Genomic DNA, 12,844 nt, shown 5'->3' with positions numbered 1-12,844 from the left:
CTTTCCTCCTCTTTTCTGGAATAAGGCAACTGAAGTTAAAATCACTTCACAGTGATTACTGCGAGGACTTAGATCCCTGTAGCCCTATCTCTCCGTTGCTTCCCGATTCTACCTGAACACAATGGCTGTTCAAGTCCTCCATTTCCATTAATTCCAAGGCTGCAGTTCCCTGCTGTCACTGTTAGTGCATTCGAAAGAGGCAAATTTGTAATCTAGACAGATGAAACCATTCTATGCGATTCTTGTAAATATAGCACTACTAAGGATCATTAAGAAACCACAGAGAGTTAATTATTGTAAGATAAATTATCAAAGGATGAGGGAGGAGTGGGCTAGTTTTTCATGTGCTTTGAGGAAGAAATGCATCTCTGGAATGACACAGCTGATTCTTTTAAAGGAGCAGATGGCAAACAGCATGGGACTACTAAATGTCCTGTGTCATTCGCACTGTCTTTCATTTCTGCATAATTCCAATTCCAATAATTGGATCTCCACAGAGGAATTGCTTTGAATATGTGCAAAATAAGGTAGTTCATCTCGATAGCAACCTAGGCATCTGTCTTTCCTCAAACAATGCCGTAGCGATACCTCACTTGACTGAAGTGCTTTAGGATCCATGTTGGATTTTGTAGAGATTGTTGGAGAGGAACCTGTCTCCAAAACTGAGGCTGACAGGAGATTAAACAACAGCTAAATTTAATTTAAGGAAATTGTGGACCAAAGATAAACATGAAGGCCAGATCATCAGTGGATGTAAATTAGCCCAGCTCTCTGAACTTCTAGTTCAGACATTACCAACTTATACTAGTTGAAATCCTGATTTGCAGCAAAGTAAAAAATAGATTATATTTTGTATGTAAAAGATACTTTCAACTTACATATTCAAATTTACTTTCTGGCATTTGATATTAGATGAGTTGTTTTGGTACTATAAACCCTGACCCTATTCATTTACATCTCCTGGATAAGTACATAATTTTGCTTTCATACTATGTTTGGTATTTTTGTAACTGTATGTCCTTAAATTGGACTTTGAAGCCTACATTTAGATACTAAAATAAATGACCTGTTGAGAGTGTTGAGAACCAGTATTTCTCCTCTGACTTTGTAAGAGCTCTTAGGTACTTAGTGTTTCTGAAATGAGGTCACTTATTTAGATGCCAAAATCTGGAATTAGAAGCCTCACTTCGGCCTGCGATGTGGGCAAATATTGGTCCAGTCTATGTTGATGTGTTGGATCAGAAACAATTCAGTCAATGGGCAGCTTCTGGCATTTTTTTATTCTCCCAGTCCTTCAAGGTTAATTATCCTTGATGTACATGTGAGACAATAGCTTTATTTCATTATCATTGTGCTGATGCATAGAGGCAAGTAGAATTATCTTTAGAGTGGGCAAATGTCTGTGATGCTGAAAGACCGTATAAAGTTGCTATGCAAACATGATTTGACTGAAATTAAGAGTTCTTCAAAAGATTTTTCTGGTCACATTTAATATATTCTCTAAAACTTCTAACTGTTATTAAAAGTATTGGTAATTGTATTGGCTTACTTTGAAGTGAAATAGAAAAAAAAAAGTGAGTTTCACTCTTTTTTTTTTTTTTTTTTTTTTCCCCCAGGTTGGCATCAAGTACCAGTTTTTCTAATCAAGCAGAAAGGTACGGTAACAAAGAATACCTTGGCTACTATCAAACAACTGATCTAAGTTGTCATCCTTCCCATCTCCAAAATCAAGCACTTACAAATTTATATATCAGAGAAAACCCTGTCCTTTTTCATGCAGTTCAGATATATCTTCTTAAGATGAACAGGAACTCAAAACCATATGTAATTCAAGGTTGTCTTCTGGCTTCTATAATTTCAGTGTAGGTCTTTCTAGCTTATTCAGTGTTAAGTATTTGTCTTGATTTGCCACCTCCATGTGTTTTCTGAAGCGAAACATCCTTGAATATTGAAGAGTCACCCTGGAGAGTTAAGATGTGCAATTTATGAGTAAATGGATAATACTTTAGCTTTTTAAATTAAATTTCATTTCATTTTATGTCTTGACGAAAGATCTGAGAGAGTATTAATATTCTAATGTATATGTTTTAAAGTAAAGCCAAGAACCTCATTTGGTGTCACTGCAACCAACAGGGTGAGACGGGAATTAGAGTTCAAACCCTGACAACTCACAGGGAAAAAGACATGGAGAATCAGAAAAAAATGTAATTATTTATTTAGATGTAAGCAGTTCAGGTATATATACTTCTTTTCAACTTTCAATAATTGAGTTAAGGTCATAAAATCACTATGGTAAGTGGTTTTTTTTTTGGATGAGAACAGTTCTATTCATGACTATGTCATAAACATTTTTATATATTTTAATATTATGGAAATTTTTGTAATTAAAAAAAAAGAAGAGTAAATATATATATATATTTATATTTTTCTCCATGCGTTTGGCTTTGAGAGTGTTTAACCTGCAATATAATTTTTCTCTCTTCCTTTTCCTTTCCGTTCTTCTAGCATGATGATTCCTGGAAATGCTGCAGGTGTGGCCAAGCAGTTCCTCCGCTGTGTGTTCCATCAGTTGGCCCCCAATGGCATATTCCCCCAGCTCTTCCAGAGCAATATTAAAGGTAACGTTCAGTACCTGTGTGCAATTCCTGAGGCTTTCAGTCATACCTGTATGGAAACCCAGGACAACGGTGTCATTCCAATTTCAGATGGAAGTTTTTTACGGACCCTGGCCACATCTCTCATGGACTTCAGTGAGCTGAGTTCCATTGCTGCTCTGAGCCAGCTACTAGAGGTATGTTGGCAATCAGCTATATTAATGTTGGTAGTTTTGTTGGCGCTACCAGCTGTATTGATTCGGTTCTCATGCAGTAAGAGCTCGAACTTGCACCACCAAAAGCGATACGAATCCTTGGTATGTTGCCTCTAGAAGTAGGATGAGGTATCCTTGCCATTTTCCTTGTGCATTTTGCTCTGGCTGACTGCTTTTGTTCTCAGACCAGCTCTAGGGCACTTACACACAGTGGTAGTGTAGGTCACCCTTTTCTCTGCCACTGTTCATGGCTTTCAGAAATATTTCTGCTCATGCTTCTCAGTTCCCTCTCTCTCTTGTATCTGATGGCTGTTTGTCAAAACAGTCTGAAGGCCTAGTTAGTGTCTGCCTTTCCCTGACTGCCTTCAGGGTACGAGGTTTGTTTCTACTGTAACCTTTACCTTTCCATTAGTACTAGCCACCTGCACATAGCCTTCTGTCCTTCAAAAAATGTGGAGGTTGCTTCGTACAAACAAGGATTTTGAAGCGTTTTAGAATTGATTATGCCTTTCCAGGCTTGTCCCTTGTATACAAGTCAAAACAGCTCACATTATCTACAGGACATTAGTGAATGTAGCTTGTTTAAAACCAACCTAGGGAAAATATGGAAAAATCTTCTGGTGACTGTTTTACAAGTCCTGTTTTCCTGTTGACTCTCATCCCATTCTAATTAGGATGTGCTTAGTCCCTTGCTTTTAACATTTGAGCTCGAAGTTTAGCATTTTAAGCTTCCGGCATGGGGATCTTTCAGCCAGTACTTTAGGAATTGAACTAGACTTAACTGTCACATATATAGTTCAAATTCCCTGCACATTAGTGGTTTAGAGGAGGTAAGTAGTATTTGCTCTGAGCTAATTAACCACATCATTTTTAGATATTGTTTAGGTGGCTATGTCTACGTGTTTACATTTGTTGATAGATTTTCTTTTTCAGGGTTTAAATAACAAAAAGAACTTACCAGCAGGGGGTGCAATGCTCCGATGTTTGGAAAATATTGCTACGTTTATGGAAGCCCTGCCAATGGATTCACCTAGCAACCTCTGGACCACAATTAGTAATCAATTTCAGACTTTCCTTACCAAACTCCCTTGTGTTTTGCCACTTAAGGTATGATATATGGAGTTTTATTTATAAATCATTTTATTTTATGTTCATTAAGGTAATTTATATAGTTATGTTCGTAAAGGTAATTTGTATGTGATAACAACATTTGAACTGGGAATGATGGTGACATTGGTCAGGGCATACGCAAGCAGTGTGAAAGTTGCAGATAGGAAATCAGGGCTGGAGTGCAGGTTGCTATGAACATCTTATAGTGATTCAATTAATGTTTGCAGAAGATCAGGTTTACTGGATGTCTGATCCATCCCTTTAATAATGTTTTTCAAGGTAGCCATAACAACTCTGACCAGAGAGAACTTTTTCCCTACTTGTTTTTTTTTTGCTTCCACCATTTTCCACATTTGAGATAATCCACATTTTGACAATAAAAATCCATTTTATTTAAATCATTTAAGCAAAATAAAACCCATGAGAAGAACATTAATTTGCTGAAAGTACACAAAAGTCAAACAACTAGAGAGATTAAAACAGTCTCAGATTAATGAAAATCGAGCCTAGCCTGTTTGTCTAAGCAGGTCGTAGTTCTGGCTGTAATCAGGACGTGTAGAAGCTGAGTCCGACTGAGTTCTGATTACTCACAGAACACGCAGAGAGGTTTTATCTGCTGGTGCAAACATTTCCATATCTCTTTTCAGTAAACACACTAATTTTTTTTCTGAGACTTTCCAGTAAACACTGTATTCTGATGCCCTTATTCTGACTTAATTTCTCACAGCATGAGTGAACCCAGTTGTATCTTCTTCTGTGCAAAGCATTGTTGCTCAGTATGAGCTGAAGGATCCAAATCTAATTTTATGTGATTTATAACTTTGTTTTAGATTGGGTGTCATGAGCAAACCATATAAATCATTTCAGATTCTTTGGCCTTGTCTATTAAAGCAGTGAGGTCTTGAACACTCTAGCTGTTAGTGACTTGAGACACTACCCTGCAGCACTTAACTAAGCCAAGCAGGGAATAACTATTCCCTATGGTTACTAACTACCCCAAATTTATTGATCTTGAATAATTTCAATTAAAAAATAAACTGTTGAATTGGATCATAGTGGTTCCAACTGCATACCTGCCATTTGTGGAACATTCAGATGGAGTGATTGCTTTGATTCCCCTTCTATTTATAGCAGGTATGATTAATGATTTGCTTGCTTCTGGACCAAGCAGGGGTGGCTTTTCCATCTTCTGTTCCTTTCTCTAGGATCATAGATGACACTTTTGCTGTTTTAGAAGTTTGGAGCAGGGAAGAGGCAAGGCTGGATGGATCTTGAAAGGTCCTATTCTATGCTGCAAATTGTATGATTTACACAGAAGACATATTGGAGAATGAAGCTTTAATATCTCACCTGAAAAATCAATTACACTGTAAGAAATATCTTTGGAGTGGCTTCTGGAGCAGCTATTCCCAGGGCACATTCTGATGTCAGGGAGTCTGAGTTGGAGCCCTGCCATGGAATGGGGTAAAATGTCACAATGTCATAGCCTAGGACAAGGACAAAAGTGTAACAGGAGGTATATGGTGTGTGCCTCATGTTAACCCGCATATATACATACATATATGTGTCTGTATACACACACACACATATATTAGATACACTTTTATATAAATAAATTTATATTTTAATGAGCCATTTTATTACAGTGTGGGTGTACTTCTAGAAGATTTCCATCATACAAAGGTAAAGGTACTCCTGAACCAGCTTTTTAGTGAAATATTCTCATCTCAAGGCTGATACTGTCTTGTCTTAATAATGAGAGGTATATAAATGTGCCTTCAGGAACAAATCAATTCAAGAAAAGTAAATAAAGATCAATCATAAAGGAGCAATTTTCAGACTGCTTATTCATAGCTTATTTATAACTTATAGCTTATTCATACCTGTCACCACTGAAAACAAGAGATGTACGCAAAAATGTACTAATTCTTTTGTTTTTTTCCTGCCTTTAAATATGTTCACAGTGTTCTTTAGACTCTAGCTTAAGAATCATGATTTGCTTGTTGAAGATACCAACCACTAGTGCCACCAGGGTAAGTTCGAAAGAAGACAGAGCTCTCTTGCCTCAGATTTAGCCAGGTTGTACTATTTTACAAATGTATTCTTAGCTCCTAACTAAGAAAGGATTATGTGTGCAGCCCAATACTCTATGGTGAATGGTAAGAGGTTTGGAATCTAGGTTATAGTAGAATGGGAGTGGGATTACTTTGCTGTGTGGATGTGAGTATACATCTTGTTAAAGATTTGATACTGTCTTTCAAACAAGCCTGTAATAGTCAACATCCTGTAAGTCTTCTTGCTAGTACTATTCTGTTATTGCCAGTGTGTAATTTTCCTGCATAATATTACAGATTCTCTGATATCTCATAAGCACTGTGTCAAATATAAAACTATTTGCTGATATTTTGCTGGTAATTTGTCTTATAAGCATGACTAGAAATGCTGGAACATTTGACTGAAACAGTATAAATCATGGACAAATAGTATTGAGCTAAAAATAATGATGCTGTTGCATTCAGGCATTTCAGAGCTGGAATCTTATTGTTTTAATGAGCCATCAGTTATTGATTTTCCTAAATCATCTCATTGCAGAGTCTTCTGGAGCCGTTTTCAAAATTGCTAAGCTTTGTAATTCAAAATGCTATCTTTACTCTGGCCTATCTGGTAGAACTGTGTGGTTTGTGCTACCGAGCCTTCACTAAGGTAACAATAAGACTGTACCTGCATTAGAAACAACTGAAAATAAAGCAGAAAAAATTATTCTCCCAAGTAGAAGTCTGTAACTGAAGGTGAAATCAGTGTCAAGTAGTTTTAACGTAGTTTAATCAAGTAGTTATGTTGATTCAGTACCTACTAGTAACGCTGACTCTCACATCTCCAGTATAGACACAGATAAAGGGAATCTGATGAAAAAGTTGCTCAAAAAAGTATTATAATATAATTTCCAGACTTTGAAAATTTTTGTTTTCAGAAGTCATCTGGTATTCGTGCATGACTTAAAATGCCTTTTTAGTTATAAGGATATTGTCATATCTGTCCTAGTGCAGTTTCAGTTATTTCAAAAACATTTTTTTAAAAACATATTTTAAAACAATGTTTTTAATACTTGCTTCTGTTTCAATGTTCTATTCACTACTTAATTGCATATAGGAAGCTTGGATTATACCATTTAGTAAAAACGGTTTCTTGATTTAGTTTACTGCAACCTGGTGACCCAGATGTTTTCCTGCAATTTATATCCAGAAAATGTTTAATGCAGTGGAACTCCCCACTACATTATTGCTGTTATTCCTGAAAGTTTACTATGGATTGGATTTAAAAAATACTAAAATAATGACTGCCTTGCCTTTAGGAAAACAGACCAGTTGTGATATCTAGGTTTCTCTACATGGGAATCACTGTAGCTGAATTGAGGGCTGTTTGTGACATAGTATTATGTACAAGTGAATTCCAGAAGGAATATAACTTGTGAATGTTGAAACTATTCAAATTGAATTGTCTTCTAATGTGCCTTCTGGAACCAAACACAGTGGCACAACTTTAAGGTATGCTATGGGGTTAAGTTTGTCTTTCAAAGAGTGAGTGACTCCAGTATGTGCTTTGCAGAGTTCAGAATTGTACAACCAGTCTGAAACTTTTTTCCCCCCCACACTCCTGTTTATTAATCTCCAGCATTTCCCTAATAGTCTCTGGCAGAACTATCTCAATTTCTTTTGTCTTTGATCTGAAGAGTCACGTCAATCTGATATTTCCTTATCTGAGTTTCTGTTCTAGGTCAACAATTTGATTTTTCATTGCCATAGGATCTCTCATTTGAGGGTAGTATCACTTCTGTGAACTCTAATCTTTTTATCTTGAATTTTCCAATCAGTCTCTTGAAGTCTTAAATGGACACTTCTCGGCTTTCTCATCTCTTGCAGCTGCTGAAGCTTGAACCTGAACTTAGCCTTTTACTGTCATTCTGTTGGTCCTATGCCACTGAATTGAAAATGATATAATTTTGCTATTGAAATTTTCTGAGGAACTGAAACAGCCTACCCCTTAGCAGTGATGATTACTGTGGTAGCAACACAGACTGTTGTCTCTCTGTGCGCTGGCTTATTTAGAGGGTAGCATACTATTCTATTAGAGGACCAAATTTACAATGCTTACTACTATGTTGGGACCCTGTTGCAAAATAACTTCAGTAATTTTGCATTCTGTGCCTAGACCTCTGGCAAATTAATTTGAAGGTCACAAGGCAGGTGTTTTTTTATAGGGATATGCAGACATATGCAGAGGTTTAGTTATTTTGGCTGAACAAAGATTAAGGGGATTGCATTCCTGCTTCTTTGGGACCAGACTGGCACATGTGAATCCTCTGGGCTTTCTTCTCATGTAACTGATAGCCCTTTTACATTTTTCTGTCAGAAAAACAAATTATTAAAGTATATAAAAACAAGCACCAGCTGAATGATAGCAATATGGAGTCTTTGCTAGGAAGATGCACTCCTGGGGTGCATTAAGAAGAGCGTCTCCAGCAGATCGAGGGAGGTGATCCTGCCCCTCTACTCAGCCCTGGTGAGGCCACATCTGGAGTGTTGTGTCCAGTTCTGGGCTCCACAGTATAAGAGGGATGTGGAGCTGCTGGAGAGAGTCCAGCGCAGGGCTACAAGGGTGATCAGGGGCCTGGAACATCTGCCCTACGAGGAGAGGCTGAGGGAGCTGGGCCTGTTCAGCCTGGAGAAGAGAAGGCTGAGAGGGGATCTAATCAGTGTCTCTAAGTACCTCAAGGGAGGGAGTGCAGAGGATGGTGCTGGTCTCTTTTCAGTGGTGGCCACTAACAGAACTAGAGGAAATGGCTGGAAACTGAAGCACCAAAAGTTTCACAGGAACTTAAGGAAAAATTTCTTAACAGTGAGGGTGACAGAGCACTGGAACAGGCTGCCCAGAGAGGTTGTGGAGTCTCCTTCTCTGGAGATCTTCAAAACCCGCTTGGACGCAGTCCTGTGCCACGTGCTCTGGGTGACCCTGCGTATGCAGGGGGTTGGACTAGATGATCTCTAGAGGTCCCTTCCAACCCTAAGCATTCTATGATTCTATGATTCTAAGAGGACTCTAGGCTATTGACCTCAACATCAACTCTTCTCTTTACAGTCCAGGAACCAAGCAGTCTGATGCCTTAAAAACATTTACCCTGATTTTGTGCTTCATCTCCCTATGTGCTAAACAATGTAAAAATGGACTCCCAGACTAAGCAATTTATTATGGCCTAATATTGTCTTGTAGAGTGTAGCTGTAAAGTAGTGGAATGCTTTCAGCAAGAATTTTAGCCTGCTCCTTTTGCAGCCTGTGCAGTCTGCTCTTACCGTGTTACTGACAGGAATTATGGACAGGCCTCTGGATTGTGGAGGTACATGACAGTGGGAAGGGTCACTATCACCGGGCAATATGCTTTCTAGCAGAGGCAGGGCCTGTTTGTGCCTTGAGTTTTATGCATAGTTCTGTTCCCCCATTTCCAGAAATGTGTGGAATGAGTTCCATGCAAAGAGCAACTAAATTAGGGCTCTTCAGTCTGAAAAAGCTAATTGAAGGGAATGTGATATAGGTCTGCACATATTACACATGAGTAATTTTCCAGTACCAGAAGTAGAAAGCATCATGTTAGGAAACAGGATCAAAGCAAGTGAAGTGTATTTTCAGTACCATAGGCAGAAAGTACTAGGTTAGTAGGAACTCAGGTCAAAGCAAGTAAAGAGAAGTAGTTCTTTAAACAGCGTGAAACCCATTGCGAAGTACTGTACTGAAAGTTGATGTGGATTCAAGAGGGCAGCAGCCATATATTTGGAAGGGAAATCCACCCACAATTAGGAAGAACATGGAAACCATACTGACCTCAGAAGTTCCCAGAGCTAAAAATAGTTGGTGACTATGAGTGTACTGCTGGGAATTATACATGCTTGCCCTGGTTTTATTCCTCCCTAGGCATTCTGCTTACGGCCTTATTGGAGAGAAGTTACTGAGCACGTCTTGTGGTCTGACCTCTCCTGGGCAATCTTGAGTTATGCTGTGCGAGACACATGGCTCTGAATACTTGTCCCCTCAAGACATGGTTTCATAATACAGCTGAACTGATCCAGCTGAACTGGTATTTGTTATTCCCATAAAGGAATAGTCTCTTTTTTTGAGTATTAGCTTTCTATGAGTTTAGTTGCCTAGACTACGTCAATGTAGCAGACAAGCTCAGCTCTAGAGTGGAACCTATTCCTTCAGCTAACTGTGTTACCAGACCGCACACTCCAACTTCTGCTTCAAATCAGCTGGAAGTGGCGCTCAAACTCAGACTTCAGACCTTCGTTTCACAAACTAGTATCATGCCACCCATGAAAAGCATCCAATTCTGTCATTTTGGCCTCTGCTCTGAAATCAAGGGCTGATACGTGAAATCTGTTTTTATTAAAATGCTTGTGGATGCTGTTGGAGTTGCTTATTGTTCCTGTGAGGTTTGCTTGGCTGTATGCTACGCAGATACAATGTGTTGACACTAGTTTTCTGAGGAGGAAGACCTGTGACTGGCTTCTTGGGCTGCTGTAACCAAAGCTTTTGCTTATTTCCAGCTATTTATCTCATCCAAGTCATCCTCTTTTAATTCCGCTTACTATTGTGTGCAAATGCACATGGGCTTCAAGCTGACACTGAACACTAAACTTCACTGCACCTCTGTGTGGAAGAGGCAAACATTATTTTCCCATTTTACAGATGTCACAGAGGAACTGAGGAGCTCACCCTGCTTGGGTTAAAAGTTATGTATGTTTAATTTAAGCAAGCAAGCAGACAACTGTGTGAAACTTGCAAGATGGAAGATTGTAGGCTTTAAATCTTAGGCACACTTTTTATATTCCCTCTCTACTGGACAATACTTTCTCATCTCTGGTGGTCAATTGAAAGAGAGCTCAGAATAAACCTAACTGCTGATGAAAAATTCTTGAGCTTTTATGTTCAGTAGCAGGTTGTAGGTTTGTTCCATGTACTTATCTCCTAACATCAGAGAATGTCAAAGGAAGACAGATAACAGGCTCATCTTATCTCTTGCAACTCAATGTTTTTTCATCTCTACAACTCTGTGTTCTTGGCCTTTCTGTTCTATACTCTGTTGTCTTATCTTCCTGTATATGTTTTTGATTGTTTTTGGAGGGGGTTGAGAGTAACTGAATTGAGGAGGGTTTTTACTGTGTAAGGGGAAAAATACTGCTATTCTAATGAATGAAAATAGATGTCCAAGTTGCTGTAATGGAGGCCCTCCTATTTTAAGGCGGACAGCAATGGAAGTAGTGTGATAAAACATGGGGCTTTTCTGGCAGGTTTAAAGACAGAATTATGCTAAATGCTACTGCCAGGTTTATTCTCCTATATGAAGCCTTTGTCCTTTCCCCTTTTTCCTTTATATTTCTCTCTTCGGTGAGAAATACCCTCCATGCCAGGTCTCTATAACTGTCTAATAAAACCTATCCATATTTCACATTAGAAATACAAAAAAGCTCATAGTAGTGTCTAATGCAAAGTGAAAGGAAGACCACAGTTATATTCTCACTGCTGTCTGCTCGATCACGTCTGTAGAATCACATGAAGAAATGACAAAGGCAGGAGAAAAAAGTACATTTTTATGACATTTTATTCTCAAATTTAGATAAAAGGTCTCTTATGTTTTACTAGTGGTTGTCATTGAATTTCAGAGCATTCTTACTTCCATGTTTTCCTGTTATAGGAAAGAGATAAATTCTACCTGACCCGCAGTGTCATCTTGGAGTTACTACAGGCACTCAAGTTAAAGTCACCGTTACCAGACATGAATCTACTGCTGTTGGTGCAGGTACAGGAGATCTACCTCGTGTTATTTTCATACTGATCCTGTCTCAGCCTAAATTCAGCAAAACAAAACAAAAAATGGCCATATGATTCCAAAAAGCTCTGGCAGTGTCAAGTAAAACAAGATTTTTTTTTTTTTTGAATTGGAACCCAGAGGTAACATTTGTGAGCAGATGTGCTTAGATTGTACTGTCACAATAAATTTTAAGCAGTTAAATAGGGAACACCCATTTCCAAAGATGAGGAGGACCCAAGCGCCTTTGCTAAAGTACAGGGCTGCAAAATGCCTTCCAAAGGCAGAGCTGTCTCACCAACATGCCTAGTCTCCCTGTTGTAGCCCCAAATCCAATAAATAGTTTTTGTGTAGGAAGGAGTGGTAACTCATCATGGAGCTACTGGAGCCCATCATGAAGTGCAGTGGACGGCTACTAAAATACTTAAGGGACTGGAGCACCTCTCATATGAGGAGAGCTGAGACAGTTCTTCCCAGAGAGGACGGAGGGAGGAATCTTATCAATGTTTCTAAGTGTCCAAAGGAGGGTGTAGAGAGGGTGGAGTGAGGCTCTCTTCAATGGTGCCTCGCAGTAGGGCAAGAGGCAACAGGCACAATCATGAAGTTCTGTTCTTCACTGTGAGGTGATGGAGCACTGCAACAGGTTACCCAGGGGGGTTGTGGAGTCTCCTTCCTTGGAAATAATCAAAAGCCTTCTGGACACAATCCTTGGCTCTAAGTTACACTGCCTGCAGGGGAGTTGGACTAGATCATCCATAAAGGTCCCTTCCAACCACAGCTCTTCAGTAATTCTGTGGCTAGAAGCCAATTTCCAGCTAGGCAGGAAGGCAGTTAGTTGTCTCCAGCCCTGATGTTCTCTCTCATAGTATGGATTTTTGTTTTTCCCAGGAAAGAGTACATAGGCAGTAACTTTTTCTTTTGTTCTGCAGCTTGCTGAGGTAGAAGTTAGGCTAGCTTTCTTAGAGGAAAATCTGAAAATTTAAGATTCAAACTCTGAAAAAAATCTGTCTGCCTCCAAAATGCCAGCTGTGGTACAGTTTGGAACCAAACAGAAAACAACAGCCTGT

The 12,844-nt window shown here is 38.9% G+C and overlaps 2 protein-coding genes across 3 annotated transcripts in view; one reads left to right on the top strand and one right to left on the bottom strand.

The window, feature by feature from the left end:
• ITPK1 (inositol-tetrakisphosphate 1-kinase) overlaps positions 1 to 12,844 on the bottom strand; it is a 461,734-nt gene that overhangs the window by 312,000 nt on the left and 136,890 nt on the right. The gene's annotated exons all lie outside the window — the stretch shown is intronic.
• The window catches only part of UNC79 (unc-79 subunit of NALCN channel complex), a 98,728-nt gene that overhangs the window by 65,157 nt on the left and 20,727 nt on the right, over positions 1 to 12,844 (top strand). For both annotated transcript variants that reach the window (XM_088539697.1, XM_088539696.1), the window contains exons 38-44: positions 1,617 to 1,655; positions 2,506 to 2,618; positions 2,706 to 2,791; positions 3,743 to 3,916; positions 5,884 to 5,952; positions 6,512 to 6,622; positions 11,664 to 11,768. In XM_088539697.1, coding sequence (XP_088395823.1) covers positions 1,617 to 1,655; positions 2,506 to 2,618; positions 2,706 to 2,791; positions 3,743 to 3,916; positions 5,884 to 5,952; positions 6,512 to 6,622; positions 11,664 to 11,768 — 697 coding nt within the window. The remainder of the gene's footprint in view (positions 1 to 1,616; positions 1,656 to 2,505; positions 2,619 to 2,705; positions 2,792 to 3,742; positions 3,917 to 5,883; positions 5,953 to 6,511; positions 6,623 to 11,663; positions 11,769 to 12,844) is intronic.

Source organism: Tinamus guttatus, unplaced genomic scaffold (genome assembly GCF_059628265.1).
Source record: "Tinamus guttatus ecotype Peru unplaced genomic scaffold, ASM5962826v1 Tinamus_guttatus_pri_ptg000048l, whole genome shotgun sequence".
Taxonomy (NCBI): domain Eukaryota; kingdom Metazoa; phylum Chordata; class Aves; order Tinamiformes; family Tinamidae; genus Tinamus; species Tinamus guttatus.
This window is presented reverse-complemented; position numbering and strand designations above follow the sequence as displayed.